This window comes from Sus scrofa, chromosome 6 (assembly GCF_000003025.6).
Source record: "Sus scrofa isolate TJ Tabasco breed Duroc chromosome 6, Sscrofa11.1, whole genome shotgun sequence".
Lineage (NCBI taxonomy): Eukaryota > Metazoa > Chordata > Mammalia > Artiodactyla > Suidae > Sus > Sus scrofa.
This window is the reverse complement of record NC_010448.4, coordinates 75,599,084-75,617,308: the sequence shown is the minus strand read 5'-3', so window position 1 is coordinate 75,617,308 and position 18,225 is coordinate 75,599,084. Positions and strand designations below refer to the sequence as shown.

General features: G+C 59.8%; 2 protein-coding genes across 3 annotated transcripts in view; one reads left to right on the top strand and one right to left on the bottom strand.

Moving 5' to 3' along the window:
- On the top strand, positions 1,629 to 9,794 carry MFAP2 (microfibrillar associated protein 2). Of its 2 annotated transcripts, none has more exons than XM_005665047.3 (10): positions 1,629 to 2,143; positions 2,569 to 2,649; positions 5,239 to 5,316; positions 6,712 to 6,798; positions 6,963 to 6,989; positions 7,105 to 7,191; positions 7,318 to 7,362; positions 8,175 to 8,262; positions 8,482 to 8,555; positions 9,284 to 9,794. In XM_005665047.3, the coding sequence occupies exons 3-10, from the start codon at positions 5,280 to 5,282 to the stop codon at positions 9,385 to 9,387; spliced, it is 549 nt and encodes a 182-aa protein (XP_005665104.1). In that variant the 5' UTR covers positions 1,629 to 2,143; positions 2,569 to 2,649; positions 5,239 to 5,279; the 3' UTR covers positions 9,388 to 9,794. The 2 variants fall into 2 exon arrangements, with proteins under 2 accessions (XP_005665104.1, XP_003127692.1); XM_003127644.4 differs by having other exon boundaries at positions 1,638 to 2,143; positions 6,709 to 6,798.
- Positions 11,004 to 18,225, bottom strand: part of CROCC (ciliary rootlet coiled-coil, rootletin) — a 47,748-nt gene continuing 40,526 nt past the window's right edge. The window contains 8 exon segments of the mRNA XM_003127643.4: positions 11,004 to 11,601; positions 12,621 to 12,797; positions 13,502 to 13,633; positions 13,855 to 14,055; positions 14,355 to 14,504; positions 14,939 to 15,163; positions 15,825 to 16,040; positions 17,979 to 18,142. Coding sequence (XP_003127691.2) covers positions 11,515 to 11,601; positions 12,621 to 12,797; positions 13,502 to 13,633; positions 13,855 to 14,055; positions 14,355 to 14,504; positions 14,939 to 15,163; positions 15,825 to 16,040; positions 17,979 to 18,142 — 1,352 coding nt within the window. The 3' untranslated portion in view covers positions 11,004 to 11,514.

Here is an 18,225-nt window from a genome sequence, read left to right as displayed (position 1 = left end):
TGTTGAATCAAACTGAGAACAAGGGATGCAGGCCGTGAACAGGTACCTTATAACACCAGGCACATCACAGATGTGAGGCCTGGGTTTGAATCCCTCCTCTACCCCCAGTTGATTATTCCTGCGTATGTTGGGCAGGCATGTGCCAGGCACGGGGGCTACAGCAGTAAACAAATGTGACCCCTGCCTGTGTGCTGCTTAGAATGAGATGTGAGGGGCAAGCAGGGAAGAAGCAAATCCCCAATAAGACAAAACAGTGTGGGCACCTCCTACCCTCTCCCTGAATAGCTGCCACCTGTGCTTGGGTCCTTAAGGCCGGAGGAACAGGTAAAAGCAGCAGGGGGAGCCAGAACACTAGAGGTGGCAGCTCTAGGGCTTCAGTTTCCCCCCTTGGTCAAGCTTAGAGGACAGCATTTCTGCCAGGCGGTTTCCTCTCCGACTCTAGTGGGACTGTACCTGGCAGCAGGGAAGGGCTAAGGGAGGGCTGAGCTGGCCCTGGGGGCCCATCACACTCCAGGTGACAAAAATCCCTGCTGTTCTGCCCTAGACACTGGAGAGCGATTCATCCATTTATTTAACAGGCCAGCATTGGGGAACAAATGATGCAGCAAACAGGCCCTGCCTAATGGGATTCAGAGTCTAAAGGATAGGCAGCCTAAGGGGGGCAAGGAGATCTGATGGCCAGGCTCTGAATCCAGGGGCATCTTGAGCCAGCTCCCAGCCTGGGCTTCCAGCCTCAGGCCTAGACTCCTCCTGGGACCAGGCAGGGCCGCCCCAGAGGCAAGGACCCTGCAACCCCCACACCCACCCATCTCTTGTAGGAGAATCTGCTGTACATCCATGTATTCATTCCACGAATGTTTTCTAAACAGCTGCTCTGAGCCTGGCACTGTGCCTAATGAGCAAAAACTGAGGACGAGCAAAAGCAGACCTTGTCCCTGTCCTCACGCGGCTGACACGCTCAGCTGAGACAGGGGCAGGATTCAAAGGGTCACAGACAGAGGGCAAGAGCTGTAAACAGTAAAGCAGAAAATGCTTAAGAGCACTTACAGGGAGAAAGGGAAGGCTCCTCTGAGGAAGCAAGGGTTTGATCTATAAGCTGAAGGAGGAAGACCCACCTCATCAATGTTCCAGGAGGAAGCAACAGCTTGAGCAAAGGCCCTGTGGCAGGTGGAGGAAGGGGCTTAATGAGAAACTGCCAATAGGCCATTGAGGCTGTTGGAAGACCTGGCAGAGGAAATGAGGAGGCAGAGCCAGACTGTGATGAAAGGTAGGGCCTTGAGGGGCCACAGGTATCACAGGAAAGCAGCTGAAAGTCTTTAAGTGGAAGCGTCCCTGCCCGCCCCTTCCCTGTTTGAGGTGAGTGGGGCGGGCAGGGCCCGTTGGAGAAGGCCTAGATTAGAGGTCTGGCAGAGGCAGGATCCGTGGTGGGAGCCTGATTGGCTGCAGCGGCTGAGGGCAGGGGCGTTAGCCTGGGTAACGTGGGTGGGGGGGGCACACTCAGGAATGGAGACACCCTCCAGAGGTTGCGAATTTGGACTTTGATCCTTGTTGAATTTGATGTGCCTTGGAGACTTTTGTGGGGCCAGGCCGGGCAGCCCGAAGCCCGTGGGTGTAAAGAAATGCTGGTTATGGAAGCCAGCTGTGGCCGGGAGCTGGCTAAGGAGACTGCGAAGGCACAGCCGGAGAGGCAGAGGGAAAACCAGGCCAGGGAGGATGTCCTGGAAGCTGGCAGAAGTAGGACAGGAGAGCGAGGCTTATTTCTCCCTGAGTGGCTGCCTCCCTGAGTGGGTGCCGTGCTTTTAGGAGCCTTGGTGTCCTCCTCCGTAAAATGCGGGTAACCGCCCACCTCACCACGTCGACTGCGGGCCCTAGTGGATGAGGACGCGAGGAGAAAGCGCCTTGCGCGGTGTAAAGCGCTGCACAGACGTGAGGCTGGCTCCGCGGGCGCCTCCTCCCCGCGGGCCGCCCCCAGAAGAGGGTTGCAGACCCGAGGGCGCGGCGTGGCGGCCCCGGCGGCGGCGCTCGCGTTAGGACCCAGCGGATCCGGGCTGGAGGGCGGGCGCCGGCCCGTCGGGGGCCCGGAGGGGGGCTCGGAGCGGGCAAAGGGGCGGCTCCGGCGGGCAGACTCGGAGCGGGTGGCCAGGTAGGCGCGGGGCCTGGCGGCCGGACCTGGCGGGGGCCGCTCGGGGGGCCCTGGTCTCAGGCCGGGACGTCGGAGGGACCCCGGGTGTTAGGGGGGCGGGGCTTTGCGCGTCCTAGATCCTGGGGGCGGCAGCGGGGATCCCCGATCCTGGGGCCGTCAGGGCAGATGCTAAGAGGACACTTGGAAAGTTTGGGGTGGTTTCGAGGGGAAGACGGGAAGGGAGGGGAGCCTGAGTTTGGGGGGAGCCAGAGGTGGGGGCGTCGGGGCGGCTTTTGTTCTCCCTGGGAGGTTGGACTGTGCCGGGCGGGGTGGGGGCGCCCGGCGGGAGCGGCGGAGACAGAGACGCGGAGAGACAAAGAGAGATCAGAGACCGGGAGGGCGCGAGGGAGCGCGCCCAGCAAGTTTCCGTGGCTGATTGTTCCCAGCTGTGCGGCGGCGCTGCAACATCTGGTTTCCTCCGCCCGGACCCCAGGCCGGCCTCTGGAGCAGGCAGAGCCTCCTGCAGAGTGAGTGAGAGCGTGTGGGGGGGTGGGGGCAGAGGGCTCCGAATAGGTCCCGCTAGGCCCCCTCCTTCTCAGGCACAGACGGTGAGGGGCATCCCAGCTGTGGAAGGGGCCAGGGGTGGGAAACAGACCTCCTAGGCAGGTCCTGGCCTCCCCCCACCCAAACCATCCGATCAGTCATCTAGAAGTGATGGGACGTGTGGTCCCCTAGGGGGATCCCTGACTCCCACAGAGACCTGCCTCTGTACAGCCCCACCCCTTGTCCTGGGGCCCCTTCCCACTCCCGAAAGCCTGGGCCTGGATGCTGGACCTTCTGGGCAAGAAAAGAGTCCATGCAGGGCTGAGAGACCTAGGAGGGGCCCTGGGGACAGAGAGGTACCCAACCCCACCCCAACCAAGCTCTTAAGGCCCCCATTTGGGGCCTTCTTCAGATTGGTGACAGCTCCCACAGGCCTGCTGCCATCAGCCTTGGGGGGCAAGGAGGGCACACTGAGGCCTTGCAGGGAGTCACCAAGAAGAAACTTCAGGCCTTTCCGTCCCCCTACCAAGGGGAGGCCAAGGGTTTTCCAGACGGGGCTGTGGGAGCCAAATGTCCCTTGCCAGTGGGACAGCTTGAGTCACAGGTTTCATCTCCCCTCCCCGCCCCCCCCCTCCCCCACAACTGGGCTTCCTCACCCACCTCCTCTGACTGTAGTACCGGGTTGAGAAAGGAGGTGAGATGCTGAATGTATATGAGCAGGGGTCACAGAAGCCTTGGAATCGGGTGGGAGGAAGGGAAGACGCCTGCATTTCGGCCCCCTTCCTCCCTGTCTCACTTGATTCCTGGGGGCGGGGTGTAGAACAGCAGTTAGGTCCCAGTTAGCCTTCTGGAAGAACTCCTTTGGTTGTGGCGGGGAGGGGGCCCTCCTGGATGGATGAGCCTCCCAGCGCCCCCAGCAGGAGGCTGGCAGTCCTGAGGCTGCCCTTCCCTGAGCTGGGGCTGGACATGAGGACGGAGAGACTCCTCCAAGTCCACGGTGGGGCCAAAGACTGGAGGCTGGACTCAACCCAGAGTTCTTAAACTTCAAGAGCCTGGTGAAAGCTATGGACCCCTGCCCTCTCCCCCCCAAAACTACACACACACACACACACACACTTGTCATACAATGTCAGGGTGTTCAGAACCACTGGGCTGGGTGACATCACCGTCGCCTTCAGGGCTGCCCTTTCTAGGGTCCAGAGTAACCCTCCTCAGACTCCACCCTAAGTGCTTCCGCTGCAGCAAATAGACCTCAGTCTCGTGAGTGTCTGATGAAATCAGCCAGGTCCTGGGAGGCCAGGAGGCCTGGCAGGAGAGGATCTTCTGGGAGTGGGAGCCCTGCCCAGGCCTGGCTGCCCCGGGGGCCCTCAAGGCCCGTGCACACATGTGGTTTCCTGCTGAGCAGGATGTTCAGGGCCCAGGGGCTAATTGGGAGCAGGCGGTGTGTTTGGCCGGCTGCTATGTCTGGGCTGTGATGTTGGCTGGACAGAGCTGGGGTCCCAAGGATGGACCCGGGGTCAGGGAGCCACATGAGCAGTGCATTAGACACCCGGGGACGGGCTCAACCAGAGGGTGGACGTGGGTGTGGCCAGGAGAGCAGGGGCCAGGCTGATAAGGGATTAGCAGTGTCCCTTCTGGAGTGTTCCCATTGTGGCTCAGTGGAAACAAACCCGACTAGTATCCATGAGAATGTGGGTTCAAGCCCAGGCCCTGCTCAGTGGGTTAGAGTCCAGCACTGCTGTGAGCTGTGGTATAGGTCGCAGACATGGCTTGAATCTGGCATTGTGGTTGTGGTATAGGTCAGCAGCAGCAGTTCCAATTCGACTCCTAGCTTGGGAACTTCCATATACCGCAGGTGTGGTCCTTAAAAAAAAAAAGAAAGAAATGTCCATTTTAGAGTTCTGTGGTGGCTCAGTGTGTTAAAGATGTGGCATTGTCACTGCTGTGGCATGGGTTCGATCCCTGGCCTGGAAATTTTTGCATGCTGTGGGCACGCACACAAAAAGGAATGTCTGTTTAGCAAGCAGGGCAGGGTAGGGTCTGTTTGTCAAGATCAACTCTGGAGCCAGGTTGAAGGCGGAGTCTCTTGGGACCTGAACACCTGGTGGGCCATCAGGGACAGAGCTCCCTCCAAAGTAATCCCCTCCCTAGGAGTTCCCGTTATGGCTCAGCAATAATGAACCCAACTAGTATCCACGAGGACGTGGGTTGGATCCCTGGCCTCGCTCAGTGGGTTAAACAGCATTGCTGTGAGCTGTGGTGTAGATCACAGAGGCGACGCGGGTCTGGCACTGCTGTGGCTGTGGTGTAGGCCGGCAGCTGCAGCTCCAATTTGACCCTGAGCCTGGGAACTTCCATATGCCTCAAATGCAGCCCTAAAAAGACAAAAAAATTAAAAGCCCAAAGTAGTCCCCTCCCCCCTGGACCCAGACTCCATGGCCTTCTGCCCTCTGTGTGCCTGGCTTCTGTTCCGAGTCCCTCCTCCTCCGGGCTGAATCCAGGGGAGCAGGAGTGGGCTCTGCAGCCCTGGAGGAGTGGCCTGGGGTGCAGCTTGCCCCCTCCTCTTTTTCCAGCTGTCCCCTGACACCAGCCCAGCTCGCCTCACTGTGTAGCCATGAGAGCTGCCTCCCTCTTCCTGCTGTTCCTGCCTGGTAAGTGAGTGGCTCTGGGGCCGGAGGGGCTCCCTTTATGCGGGTGGGAGTGAGGTTTGTAGGGGAGGGAGTGGGCAGTAAGCTCTTGTCGTGCCCCTACGGCCGGAACTAAGCTCCCTGGCTCCCAGGGCTCCTACCTCATGGCCCACAGCCTGGACTGGCCAACCCCTCCAAAGTCTGGAGGCATCTCCGGGCCCCTCCCCTGCCCTCCCCAGCAGAGGACTGGCAGGATTCTGGAGAGTGGGCCCAGGCCAGGATCCATACTTTTTTTCTTACGATGTGCAGGAATGGGGGCCCCCATGGCAGAAAGTCTGGAGGCTTGGGTCTAGACCCCTTTAGGGCCCACCTAACTTGTACTATCCTGGCCTTGGAGAGAGGTTAGTCAATGATGAATTCTCAATTGGGATCACAAAGGCCCTGCCAGGTCTAACATGCATTCATTTAACAGATATTCATGGAGCTCCTACTGTGCACCAGGCACTGGGCTAGGCCCTGGGGCTACAGGGATGAAGCAGGCAGACTAAGCTGTGCCCTCGTGGTGTTGCTTTTAGGGAAGGGAGATGTGACAGACCTCGGATTGTGCTGCATGCTGTGATGCAAATGAACAGGAGGAAGAGATGGAGTGGGGGGGAGCCAGGGCCACTTAGCAGAGCTGAAATTTCAGTTGAGACTTGAAGGAGGAGAAACTAATCAGGATCACAGGCCCAGGGAAAGTCAAGTGCAAAGGCCCTGGGGCAGGCAGGAGCACGCTGAGTTCCAGGAGCAGCCAAGAGGCCAGCACAGGGAAGAGGGGTAGGATATGGTCAGTGAGGTGACCCAAGAGAATATTAGGGATCTTTATGGCCAAGGAGGGCGTTTGGGAGTTCCCTGGTGGCACAGCAGGTTAAAGATCTGGCATTGTCACTGCTGTGGCTCAGGTCACTGCTGTGATGAGGTTTGAACTTCCATATGCTGCAGGCATGGCCCAAAAGAAAAATAAAGGGAGTTCCCTCTGTGGCTCAGTGGTAATGAACTTGACTAATATCCATGAGGATGGGGTTCGATCCTTGGCCTTGCTCAGTGGGTTAAGGATCCGGCATTGCCATGACCTGCAGCACAGGTCACAGATGTGGCTTGGCTCTGGCGTGGTGGTGGCTGTGGCATAGGCCGGCAGCTACAGCTCTCATTTGACCCCTAGTCTGGGAACTTAGCCATATGCCTGAGTGCAGCCCTAAAAAGACAAGAAAAAAAAAAAAAGGAAGGAGTTTGCACCCTATGGGTCTAAGCGTCTGTTGAGGATCTCAGTGTCTTACAGGGCTGCCCTGGGGACCTCCACCTGCCCTCCCCAGAAATGCCTCAGGGCTTCTGCTGCCCTTCACGGCGGGGCACCCACTCAGCCTTGCCTCCCCACAGCAGGCCTGCTGGCTCAGGGCCAGTATGACCTGGACCCGCTGCCTCCGTTCCCAGACCACGTCCAGTACACCCACTATAGCGACCAGATCGGTAAGCGCCCTGCCTGCCACCAGGCCTTCTTCAGTCCCACGCTTCCCCGATGTGCACAGCTCAGCCAGGGATGGGGGGAGGTAGGGCCATGGGAACCTCAGGGAGGGGTCCCTAGGGCAGGGGGCTTGCCTGACCCCCCAGTCCACATCCATCTTTCTTTTCAGACAACCCGGACTACTATGATTATCAAGGTAAAAGGCTGGGGGCAGGATAGATGGACAGGCAGCTGGGTGGAGAGTCCCTGCAGAGCTGGGGGGGGCGGGATGGGAAGGAGGGAGCAGACCCCTTTATCATCTCCTGTCGCAGAGGTGACGCCTCGGCCCCCAGAGGAGCAGTTCCAGTTCCAGTCCCAGCAGCAAGTCCAACAGGAAGTTATCCCAGCCCCCACCTTAGGTAGGCCACATGCTCCCAGTCACCCCTGGGAGTGGGGGGGTCCCGGGCCAGGGCTGGAGCGGGAACCCCACCCTGCCCTGAACATACCTCTCCCAGTAATCTCTGCCTACCTCTCCCCGACACCAGAACCAGGCCATGTTGAGACGGAGCCCACGGAGCCTGGGCCTCTGGGTAAGAGCCTTCCTAACTACTGGAGAGACAGACGTGGCCCCGGAAGTTAGGGTGCAGTGGGGGTGCGGCATTGGGAAGATGCACGACTGGGCCTTTGGCTCTTGCGGGGTGAACGGGGTGAGGAGTTTGCAGATGTGCCCCTGCTTTAGGCTGGCAACTCCAGCCACCCCCCACCCCCCAGCAGCCCTGGCAAGCCCCCCCCCCCCCCGCCCCGTCCCCTGGGCTCGGCTGGAGGCTAAACTGGCTGCAGCCTCAGGAGGGGCCTTCTGCTCCCAGACACTGGGGAGGGGCTGGAGCTCGCTGGGGGCTTCCTGCCAGCAGGGTGGTGCTGGAGGCAGGCGAGGACGGGGCAGGAAGCCCAGGCCGGCTCAGCCGGGCTCAGCGGGCCTGCCCCTGCCAAGAGCCTGAGACCCAGCCTGTGTGTGAGCGACCCTGTCTCACAGCTCAGGGTCTGCGTGTGCACGGACCACTTGCAAGGTGGCTGTGGCCTTTTGTGACTGTGTGGGTGTAGATTTGTGTTTGAACTTACATGTGTTTGAATATGTGCTTCTAAGCATGGCTGTGAATGTGTGGATGTATAAATATATCGGATAAAATCGGGCAGCCTCAGAAGGCCCAGCTCTGCTGTGTGTGTTGGTGTGTGTGTGTGTGCACGTGCTTGTGTGCACACGCACACCTAGGCTCAGTCCGAGGGCACAGGGGTACCTAGGCTCTCAGAGTCAGTCTCCCAGGGGCAAGGGTGGGGGCTGCCCCCCTCCCGCGCCCCCCGAGCCCCCCGCCGCAGCCCCGGTCTGATCCTGCCTGCCACACAGACTGCCGCGAGGAGCAGTACCCGTGTACCCGCCTCTATTCCATACACAAGCCTTGCAAGCAGTGTCTCAATGAGGTCTGCTTCTACAGGTGAGCACAGGCAGGGACTGGGGCGGGGACCACGGGGACGGGAGCGACGGCTTCCAGCCAGGGTGGGCATGTGGGGGAAAGAGTGAATCCTGAAACTGAACTCAACTCGGTTAAGCCCAGGCCTGGGGGCCGGGTCTTGGTTCCAACGTGAGGTCCTTCAGGGCTCCCAGTGGGGCGGATGGGGGTGGGGCTGACACCTCGCCGGCCCTGTCCCCCCAGCCTCCGCCGCGTGTATGTTGTCAACAAGGAGATCTGTGTCCGCACCGTCTGCGCCCACGAGGAGCTCCTGCGAGGTAGGAAGGCCTCCCATCTCTACCCCCGAGCCCCACTCACCATCCATCCATGTGTCCACCCATCCGATGTTTATTTTATTCTATTAAAATTTTTTTTTCCATCTTTTTAGGGCTGCACCTGTGGCCTATGGAGGGTCCCAGGCTAGGGGTCGAATCAGAGCAGTAGCTGCCGGCCTACGCCACAACCACAGCAACTCGGGATCCGAGCTGCATCTGTGACCTACACCACAGCTCACGGCAATGCCGCATCCCTGACCCACTGAGTGAGGCCAGGGATCAAACCCACATCCTCATGGATTCTGGTCAGATTCGTTGCCGCTGAGCCACGACAGGAACTCCCACCTGATGTTTATTAAACACATCCTAGCTGGGCTAACTTCCAGGGAATCCTGAGTTCCCCTCCAGGCTGCCTTTTCTCCCCCCTCTTTTCAGAGCCACACCCACGGCATACAGAAGTTCCCAGGCTAGGGGTCGAATTGGAGCTATAGCTGCCGGCTTATACCACAGCCACAGCAACGCTGGATGCTCAACCCACTGAGTGGGGCTGGGGATCAAATTCCCGTACTCATGGATACTAGTTGGGTTCATTACCGCTGAGCCACAACGGGAACGCCCCCAGGCTGCTTTTTATCTTCAGAACCTCTCCCAACACCAGGGTTGGGATGGGGCAGAGGTTCCCGCCCCCAGCCCCACCCTGACCTCTACTCCTTCCTGCCCCTCCCCAACAGCTGACCTATGTCGTGACAAGTTCTCCAAGTGCGGCGTGATGGCCAGCAGTGGCCTGTGCCAGTCTGTGGCGGCCTCCTGCGCCAGGAGCTGCGGGGGCTGCTAGGGTGGAGCTGGCGCCCCAGCCCTGGGCCCTCCGCAGATCTGGGGCCCCCAGGCTCTGCCTGACCTGGTGCTTTCTTCCCCAGCCCCCCTCGCCTGTCATTCTGTAAAAAGTTAGAGGACTGTGGCCTTGGGGGTGGCCTCGGGCCCCTTCCCCAATCTGTGGCCGCCCCTGGAGCACAAACAGGGCTCCCCAAGGCCCAGGCCTTGCCCCCAGGCGGGGGATACCCCAGGCCTCTCTATGGGCCCCTCACATGCCTTCCCCCTTCCCCCTCCCCTCCCCCTCCGAGGGCAGTCCCCGCCCCCAGGGTAGGCTATGACCCTCCCCCAGCTGGTCTGCTTGGAGTTCCTACAGCCCTGGGCATAGTCCACCTTTGTTTTATACAAAATTAAAAACAGGTTTTTACAAAAGCTTCAGAGTCCCTTTTTCAGTCAAGAGCCAGAGGAGATGGCCAGGTGCCTCCATGACTGTGTGTCTGCACTGAGAGGCTACACGGCCCCTTTGGGAGAAGGGTATGTTCAGGTGGCTTGGGGCCCTGCCTCCTCACCCTCCTGTGACGCCTCTGGCCTGCCCAGAAAGATGGGCTGGGACAACTGCCTGCGCCCCCTGCCAAGGGTGAGAGTGTGTGTGTGTTGTAGGGAATCATATCAGAGATAGAAGGTTCGGGAATACAGCTTTCTCACTGTCGGGGCTGCTTGGCGAGTCTGAGTCCCCGCCACCAGAGGAGGGTGCAAGGCAAGATGGGAGGCCGCCCCTGAGGAAGCAAAAGGGTGTCTATTGGGTATAAGGCAGGGGTCAAGGTTAACGGACTCTGCTGTTAAGGGCATGTGGGGGGCGGGAAGGCTGGTGCAGTTCAGGGGGCTGAAACAGGCCTGCCCTTGTAACACCTGCCTCTGAGCAGCATGTGGGGAGCAGGCTCTGCCTGGAGGCTCAGCACACAGCCCTCTTTAACCCTCCAACGAGGTCTGTGTGGCAAGAACAGGTCATATTCCTACGTTACAGACAGGGAAGACGAGCCTAGAGGCCCCCACCCTGGGGTCCACGGCGTTAAGAGGCAGGGCTGGGGCAGAACCTGACTCTGCTGGACTTCACGAGATGAGTGGCCTTTCCCCTTAGAAACACTGACCGAGCCCCTCCTGTGTGTACTTCCCCAGAACCATCCTGAGAGGCAGGTTCCCATTTTACAGATGAGCAAACTGAGGTGCTCACAGTTTAAGCAGCTTTGCCCAGGATCACCCAGCAGAGTCAAGGCAGGACCCCACGTCCACTCGCAGGCCTGCACTTGGTTTACCACGCCGTCTGAAAGGCCTGTCACTGTCCAAAGGGAGAGCCCTGTCCCGAGGAGGAGCAGCCAAAGGCCAGAAAGCTTCGGCTGGAAAGGCCGGGTCCCCGCCCCAAGCCTGTTAAAATGGGACGGGGGGCCCAGGACCCTGGAGGCCCCTCCGTTGAGGTGCGTAAGTTCCTTCCCTGCAAACACAGGCCTTTCTAAAGCCTCCGCCATCCCACTGAGCGCCCCTCACTAGCGACCCCATCCCTCTGGCCTCCGGCCCTCCTGTCCCCCCCCCAAGTGGAGGAGGTGGGTTAATAATAGTAAAGGGACACATCTGGACATCCGGACGTTTCTTAAAAATGGAATCTTGTTATAAAAACCGCAACAGTTGTGAACAGTTAACATTGTAAAAAGGTATAAAAATACAGGGACTCTGAACTCAGGAATTTCCTAATAAACTCTGAGCTAAGGCAGAGACACGTCTGGGAAGCCAGAGGAGGGCCTGGGTGCTTGGCCCTGCCCGAGGCTGGGACACCCCTCCTCTTCCCACGAGCCTGCGCGCCAGGGTTGGCCCGAGACAGCGGGGTCTCCCCACCCGCTGGCTTTGGCTCAGGGAGGATCTCACAGGATCCACGGGGGCTCATCCCAGGGGAGGGGCTGGCCTGACGTGGGGCCCACAAAGGACAGGGGGCTCTACGGAGGCTGGGAGGCCGCTGCTGGGTCTGGCCTGGTCCTCGGGTACCCCCTTCCCCCAGCACCACCTCGCCGGCTCCTCCTGTGGGTGGACTGTGCTGAGGCTCTGGATGGACTGTGCCGAGGGAGCCCTGGGCCTACTCTCCACGACGCTGCCATGGGGGTGCTCACTTCTCTGGGGGGCCGGAGGAGAGGGAGAAGGAAGCTGAGCCCCTTCGAAGCTCCTTCTGCAACTGTCCCTTCAGGGTGGACACCTGGAGAAGAGAGAGGAGGTAGCACCAGGCTGGTTTTGGAGAAGCGGAGTGACTGATGGAGTCTCAGCTATAGTTGGGACTCCAGAAGAGACCCGATTCTGCCTGTTTCAGGGAAACCCAGGTCTCATTAAGAGCCGGTGTAGGAGTTCCCATTGTGGCACAGCAGTAACGAACTCAACTAGTATCTATGAGGATGGGGGTTTGATTCCTGGCCTCGCTCAGTGAGTTAAGGATCCGGCGTTGCCATGAGCTGTGGTGTGGGTTGCAGATGAGGCTCGGATCTTGTGTTGCTGTGGGTGTGGTGTAGGCCAGCAGCTGCAGCTCTAATTCCACCTCTAGCCTGGGAACCTCCATCTGCTGCATGTACGGCCCTAAAAACAAAAAAGAGAGCCAGGGTACTTCCTACCCTTCTCATTTTGCTCTGTGGAGCAGTTGGGTGTCTCTGGACTGCATGGCATCTCTTTGGGAGCCACCCATCCCCACTCTCACTGCCAGGATAGGCCTGATGCTAGCCTGACTCCAGGGGTGGACCTGTGACCCAGGCCTCGGCGATCAGAGCAGCCTTGCCCGGGGGCCATGATCAGGGCAGAGGTGGTCTCCAGGGGGCCTGCAATCTCAGCTGGCCAATGAGGATCATCCTTGGGACGGTTGGGCCCTCAGGAAAAAGGGCCCCTCTCTCCCCTGGGACCTTGGGTTGCTAGCACAACCTGAGGCTGGAGCTGCAGAGAGCACCTCTGTCACCCAAGGAGATGGCCTTCTTGGGCATGAAGTCATGGCCAGGGGACCAAGTTCCAATGACACTACTTGGGCTTCTGTCCAGCCACGGCTGGTACCAGCATAGATCCACCCGGACCATTTCAGTGATGGGTGCCATGGACCACTTGCACCCAAGAGGTTACCATCGGCCCTCTCCCTGCCCTCCTCCTCCCCTCCCTCTTCCTCCTTCTGCCCACCCTCCTTCTCCCGCAGCTCTATGCTCCCATCCCGGGGAAGGGCCAGAGACCACCAGGCCTGAGTACCTGCTCCTCCAGCCCACGCACCCTCTGCCGGTGGGCCCGCTCCCGCGCCTCCAGGGTGCGTTCCGTCTGCACCTGGGCACTGCGCAGGCGCTCCACTTCCTGCTGCAGCTCCAGCTGTTGCTCGTCTGCCTCCAGCCGGGCTGGGCTGTGGTTCTGCTCCAGCGCCACCACCTGGGCCTGCGGGAGGGGCTGCTTGTCAGGCCTCTGGGCCCATGTGTGCGCACACATGCATATGTGTGAAGGGCCGTCAGGCGCCTGCCTCCCTGGGGGAGGAGCCTAAGGGCCCCTTGGGGCAACGCAGGGCTACAGAAGAGGTTCTTGTTTGCTGCCCACCCTCCAGCTCTCCCGGCCTGCAAATCTTGGATCAGGGTACCTAGTGACCCCACTCAAGCACGCATGCATGCGCGTGCACGCACACACACACACACACATTCAAGCACAAATACAAACCGATATAGATACGGTCATAAAAGCAAGCATATAAATACTTGTGTTCACACGGACGCCTGCATATGTACAAAAGCCCAATACTTTTACATATAGCTACACGCATGGAGACATCTGTACACAAAGATACCTGTATATATTTATATCCCTAACACTTAGCTATGCCACTTCCGTGCACAAGTCATGCTACACACCCAAGGAAACTCTTACGTACACGCACTACTCTCCACGTCCACAACAAACACGAGAGCACAGGGCCTGTGCTGACAGGTCTTTGGCATCTCTTTTCTCTCCACTCTGGGGAGGACCCCTCCCTCTGGAACCTGGCTCTGGGCACCCCTCCAAGGGTCTGGGCTGGTAGATTGCAGGGGTGGAGCTGGGTTAGGGAGGGAGAGGGTATGGGTGGGCAAGGGCTAGATGGGCAAGGGCTAGACCTCCAGCAGCTGGATCTGCCTCTGGGCCTCAGCCAGCTCCAGCTCGGCCCCCGTGAGCGTGCGGTCCAGGCGGCCCTTCTCTGCACTCAGCCGCACCGTGTCCTCGTGACTGCGCAGCTTTTCCCGTTCCACCTGCGCGGGAGAGCAGGAGGGGATCAGGGTGCCCAGGGAAGGAGGGAGGTCCTGGGGAAAGGGGGAGGCTCAGAGAGGGGTGATGGGTTAGAGGTAGCAGGGCCAGGGTAGGAGGGGCGGGCCCGAGGGCCCCCGACCCCCGACCCTAAGGACACACAGCTGGGACCAACCATGGCCAGGACTCAGAGGAAGCGAAGAACAGGCCCAGGGGCACAGCCCACCTTGTCCAGTGTCCTCTTGAGGGCCACCCGGTCCTTCTCCAGCCGCAGGGCTGACCGTTCCACCTCCCGCTTCTCAGCCTCCAGCTGAGCCAGGGTGCGCTGCAGGCTGCCCAGACGCTCCTGCAGCAGCCGCCGCTCATCCTGCAGCTTCTGGACCGTGTGCAGGGCCGCAGCCTCACCCTCTTGCCGTTGCCGCAGCACCTGCAGCAGAAGCCAGCGAGCCCCTAATCCCTCTGGGCCTCAGGGTGTGTACCTGATGCTTAGGGTTGATGATGCTGGCCTGCTGTGCCCACTTGCTGGGCAAGGCAATTATGATGCCCACATTGGGGCACTGTCACCAGAGGCCAGACAGTTCTCTCTGGGCCCCAGTTTCTCCATCTGTATAATGGGGATATGGATGAATGAACCAGGCTTCCTCACAGAAAGCTGGGCCTAGGTCTGGGTAAAGTGGGGGTGGGGGGGAAGGTCCTGGGGATGGAAGGGCCCCCCGCGGCCCTCACCTCCTGCAGCTGTTGTAGCTGGCCCTCGGCCTCTGCCCGCTGCAGCTCCACGTCCGCCAGCTCGCCTCGCAAAGTCTGCACCTGCTCACCCAGGGAGCTGCTCTGCTTCCGTGCCTCGGATGAGGCCTGCCGTGCGGCCTCCAGCCGTTCCTGGGAACAAAGGCTGATGGTGCCAGGCTGGGAGCCCCGAGGCAAAGGGGCTGCCCTCTATTCTGGACCTCTGAGCCAGGTTCACAGCCCATCAAACAGGTAGTCATCTCTCCTGGAGAGTGAGCCTGACAGCAGGCCTGGCCCATAGCCTGCACACTGACCTACACAAGGTGGGGAGCCCTCAGACCCCAATTCTTCCCCACAAGCCTGCCCCTGGGTCCCTCAGCCTGTCCTAGGAGGCCTGGGCCCACTCCCCCTAGAGCCTCTCATTAGCTGATGCTGTTATTGGGACCACCCCTCCCTCAAAGTCAGCTCTCACTGACTGCTGGCTTCACAGCCCCCTGTTCGCTGGGCTAGTCTGCCAGGGCCTCCAAGCCTGCCTTGTGGCCTCTCTCACTGGGCCCACCCGCAGTCAGATCCTGGAACCCCCATACTTGGAGCACTTGGCGGTCATGTTCACAGGCAGTCAGGGCCTTCTGTAGATGTGTGTTCTTGTCCTGGGTGCTGGTGAGGCTGGCGCTGCTCTGGGTCAGAGCCTCTGTCAGGCTCTGCACCTTGTCCCGCAGGGCCCCTTCGCTCTCTTCCACCCTGGCCAGGGCCCCACTCAGCCGCTCCACCGTCAGCTGCAGAGTCCCCGCCTTCACCTCGCTGTCTGCCACCTGCTGGAACAGACAGGATGGTCTAGTGGCTCTGCTCCAGCTGTGCCAGGCGTGCTTAACCTAAGCCCCTGCTCCCTCTCTCTAGGCCTTTATCACTGAACCTGTTGTTCCCATGTGCTTAGACTGGCTCAGCCAATTGCAGCCTGGGCCCTGACACACTGCCAGTTAACTACCCTCACCCAGAGTGCCATCACCCTTGTTGTCTCAGACCCTGTGTTCTTCCCCCACCCCCCTCATTCCCCTCTTGCCCGCTATGGAGGAAAAAAGGTAACCAACACAGCACTGACATTTCCTGTGTTCTTGACTTAGGTGGGTGACAACATAAGCCTAGAATTACTGAACATTCCAGTTAGAGCTGAGCTTCCTGGCAGCCAAGGCCAAGAGGGAAATGAGTAAAATCTATGTCTCTAACTTGTCCTATACATGCCTCCTTTGAAGGCAAATTCTATCATCAAACAATCCTAAATTCCACTTTCGGCTCTGCCTCTTATTAGCTGTGTGAGCTCAGGCAATGACATCTCTGTGAGCCTCCATCTGTCCATCTGCAAATTGGGGTGATGATACCTGCCTCGTAGGGTTATCAGGAGGATCACATGCCCTCATAACGCCCTCGGCAAAGGGTGTGCAGTAGAGGAGCCTGCAATTGGGGGAGGGGACCCACCTGCCTCTGCAGGGAGTCCACCCGCTCCTGGAGGGCCTGGGCCTGGGCCTCCCGGTCGCTCAGGCCCAGGCGACTGCGCTGCAGCTCCCCCTCGAGCGAGCGCCGCTGCAGCTCCAGCTTGATGCTGCGGCTCTCGGAGGCGTCTAGCACCTCCTTCAGACGCCGCTTGTCGCTCTCCAGCTTTGCCTCATTGGCCTTCATCTTGCTGACCTTCTCCTATGGGTGTGGGGGAGGGCCCAGCCTCAGCAGTGCAGCCCACCCCACGCCTCCCACCTCCCCTGGGACCCTTAGGAGAAAGTGGGGAGCAGCCTCAAAGGGGCTGGTCCAGCCACTGGCTGTGTGACTCACGGCTGGCCCCCGACCCTCCGGGGGTTCCATCTCCCCACATGTTCACAGGATGACTGGAGGGACCCAGAGCCCTTTCCATTTTGCCCGAGTCTAAAAGACTGTGACCCAGGACCGTCCCTTCCTCCCTGTTCTTGGGCTCTACCCCATCTGTATGGTGGGGGGACGGGCTTGGCCCGGGGCTTCCCCAACTTGGGTGTTGACAGAGCCCTGGGGGTCAGGGGATTGTCAAAATGCAGATTCCAGGGCTACCTGGCTCTGCCGCGATGCTCTCCAGAGGCAGGCCCAGAGCTGCCTATGGGACCTGGGCTGAGTGGGACAGGAACCCTGGGCCCCACTGGGTTGTAGGGGGTGATTACCCCCACCTCCTTTTACAAGGAAACTTAGGGACTGGGGACAGGGCAGGGGGACAGGCTGGAGTCTTCTTCCCATAACCATCCTAGGGACGGGGTGGGGTAGGAGCGTTACTACCACAGCCTCCCAGGCCTGGCCCCTCTTCCACGCTGCTCAGAGCCCGAGCCCTGCCATGTCTGGGCTCAGCAGCCCCACTCTGGCTCCTGCCCAGCTTTGTTCCTGGCCTCCTCCCGCGGCCCCTGCGGCTGGGCCCGAGGCCAGAGCTGGAGCCGCAGACACAACAATCCAGCTCGAGCTCGGCCTGGAGCCAGAGGCGAGAGGGTGGGCTGTGAGCAGTTGTAGAGGGCCAGGGGAGGGAAGGCCGGAGGAGGGGGGGTGGCCTCTGGCTGCAAGAAGGGCTCAAGGCTTCAGCAACCTGGATCGTCACCACCAGGGCCTGTATTTCCTGCCCCAGACACACACGCACACAGATGCCCCCCAAACACATAGAACTCCCAGAACACCATGGATGTGGCTGTACATAACAGGTTCCCTGAGCACCAGCCACGTGTTCAAAGTGCATGCGCAGGAGTTTCCATCATGGCTCAGTGGAAACGAATCTGACTAGGATCCATGAGGATGCAGGTTTGATACCTGGCGTCGCTCAGTGAGTTAAGGATCTGGTGTTGCCACAGGCTGTGGTATAGGTCACAGACATGGCTTGGATCTGGTGCTGCTATGGCCATGGCATAGGCCCACAGCTACAGCTCCAATTTGACTCCTAGCCAGGGAACTTCCATATGCCACAGGGGTGGCCATTAAAAAAAAAAAAGAAGTTCCTGGGCCAGGGATCAAGGGATCATACCCAAGCCACCACAGCAACCTGAGCCACTGCAGTGACAACACTGGATCCTTAGCCCACCAAGCCACTGGGGAATTCCAGGTGGTGCCCTCTTTTACAGATGATGAAGAGGAGAATCACAGCAGGGTATGGGCTTGAACCTAGGTCCTTAGATCTTGAGCTTAATGATTTCAATATGGAACAAGATGATGAAATCTGAACATGCTTTTTTTTGGGGGGGAGAGGTCTTTTTGCCATTTCTTGGGCCGCTCCCGCGGCATATGGAGGTTCCCAGGCTAGGGGTCAAATCGGAGCTGTAGACACCGGCCTACCCCAGAGCCACAGCAACATGGGATCCAAGCTGCGTTTGCGACCTACACCATAGCTCACAGCAATGCTGGATCCTTAACCCACTGAGCAAGGCCAGGGATTGAACCCACAACCTCATGGTTCCTAGTCGGATTCATTAACCACTGAGCCACAACGGGAACTCCCTGAATGTGCTTTTGAAAAGTCACAGGCCAGTCACTTCGGTGGATGATGGGAGACCAGGCACACGGCCAATCTTAGAGACATCCATTCAGGCACATGTGGTACCCGCCACCCTCTCCCGCTGGCCCTCAGCTCCCACCTACCTGGCTGGCCCGGAGCTCGCTCTCCGTGGCCTGCAGGCTCCTCTCCAGCGTGGCCACCTGGTCCAGCGCAGCCCGGCGCTCCCGCTCACTGCGCCGCGTGCTCTCCTCCTGCTGCACCAGCTTGGCCTGGACCCCGCTCAGCCGTCCATCCATGCTGCGCCGGGCTGCGGCCCCCACCCAGCGCTGTCAGGCCTGGCCAGGCACAGCCCCGAGACCTGAACCAGGCCTGCCCTCCACCCACCACAGG

What these genes read in the sequence shown, in the direction of transcription:
- MFAP2 (XM_003127644.4), top strand. Translation starts at nt 5,280, where the DNA reads ATGAGAGCTGCCTCCCTCTTCCTGCTGTTCCTGCCTG. An exon ending in CCACTATAGCGACCAGATCG is followed by an intron (nt 6,799 to 6,962) that starts GTAAGCGCCCTG and finishes CTTTCTTTTCAG; the next exon opens with ACAACCCGGACTACTATGAT. An exon ending in AATGAGGTCTGCTTCTACAG is followed by an intron (nt 8,263 to 8,481) that starts GTGAGCACAGGC and finishes CTGTCCCCCCAG; the next exon opens with CCTCCGCCGCGTGTATGTTG.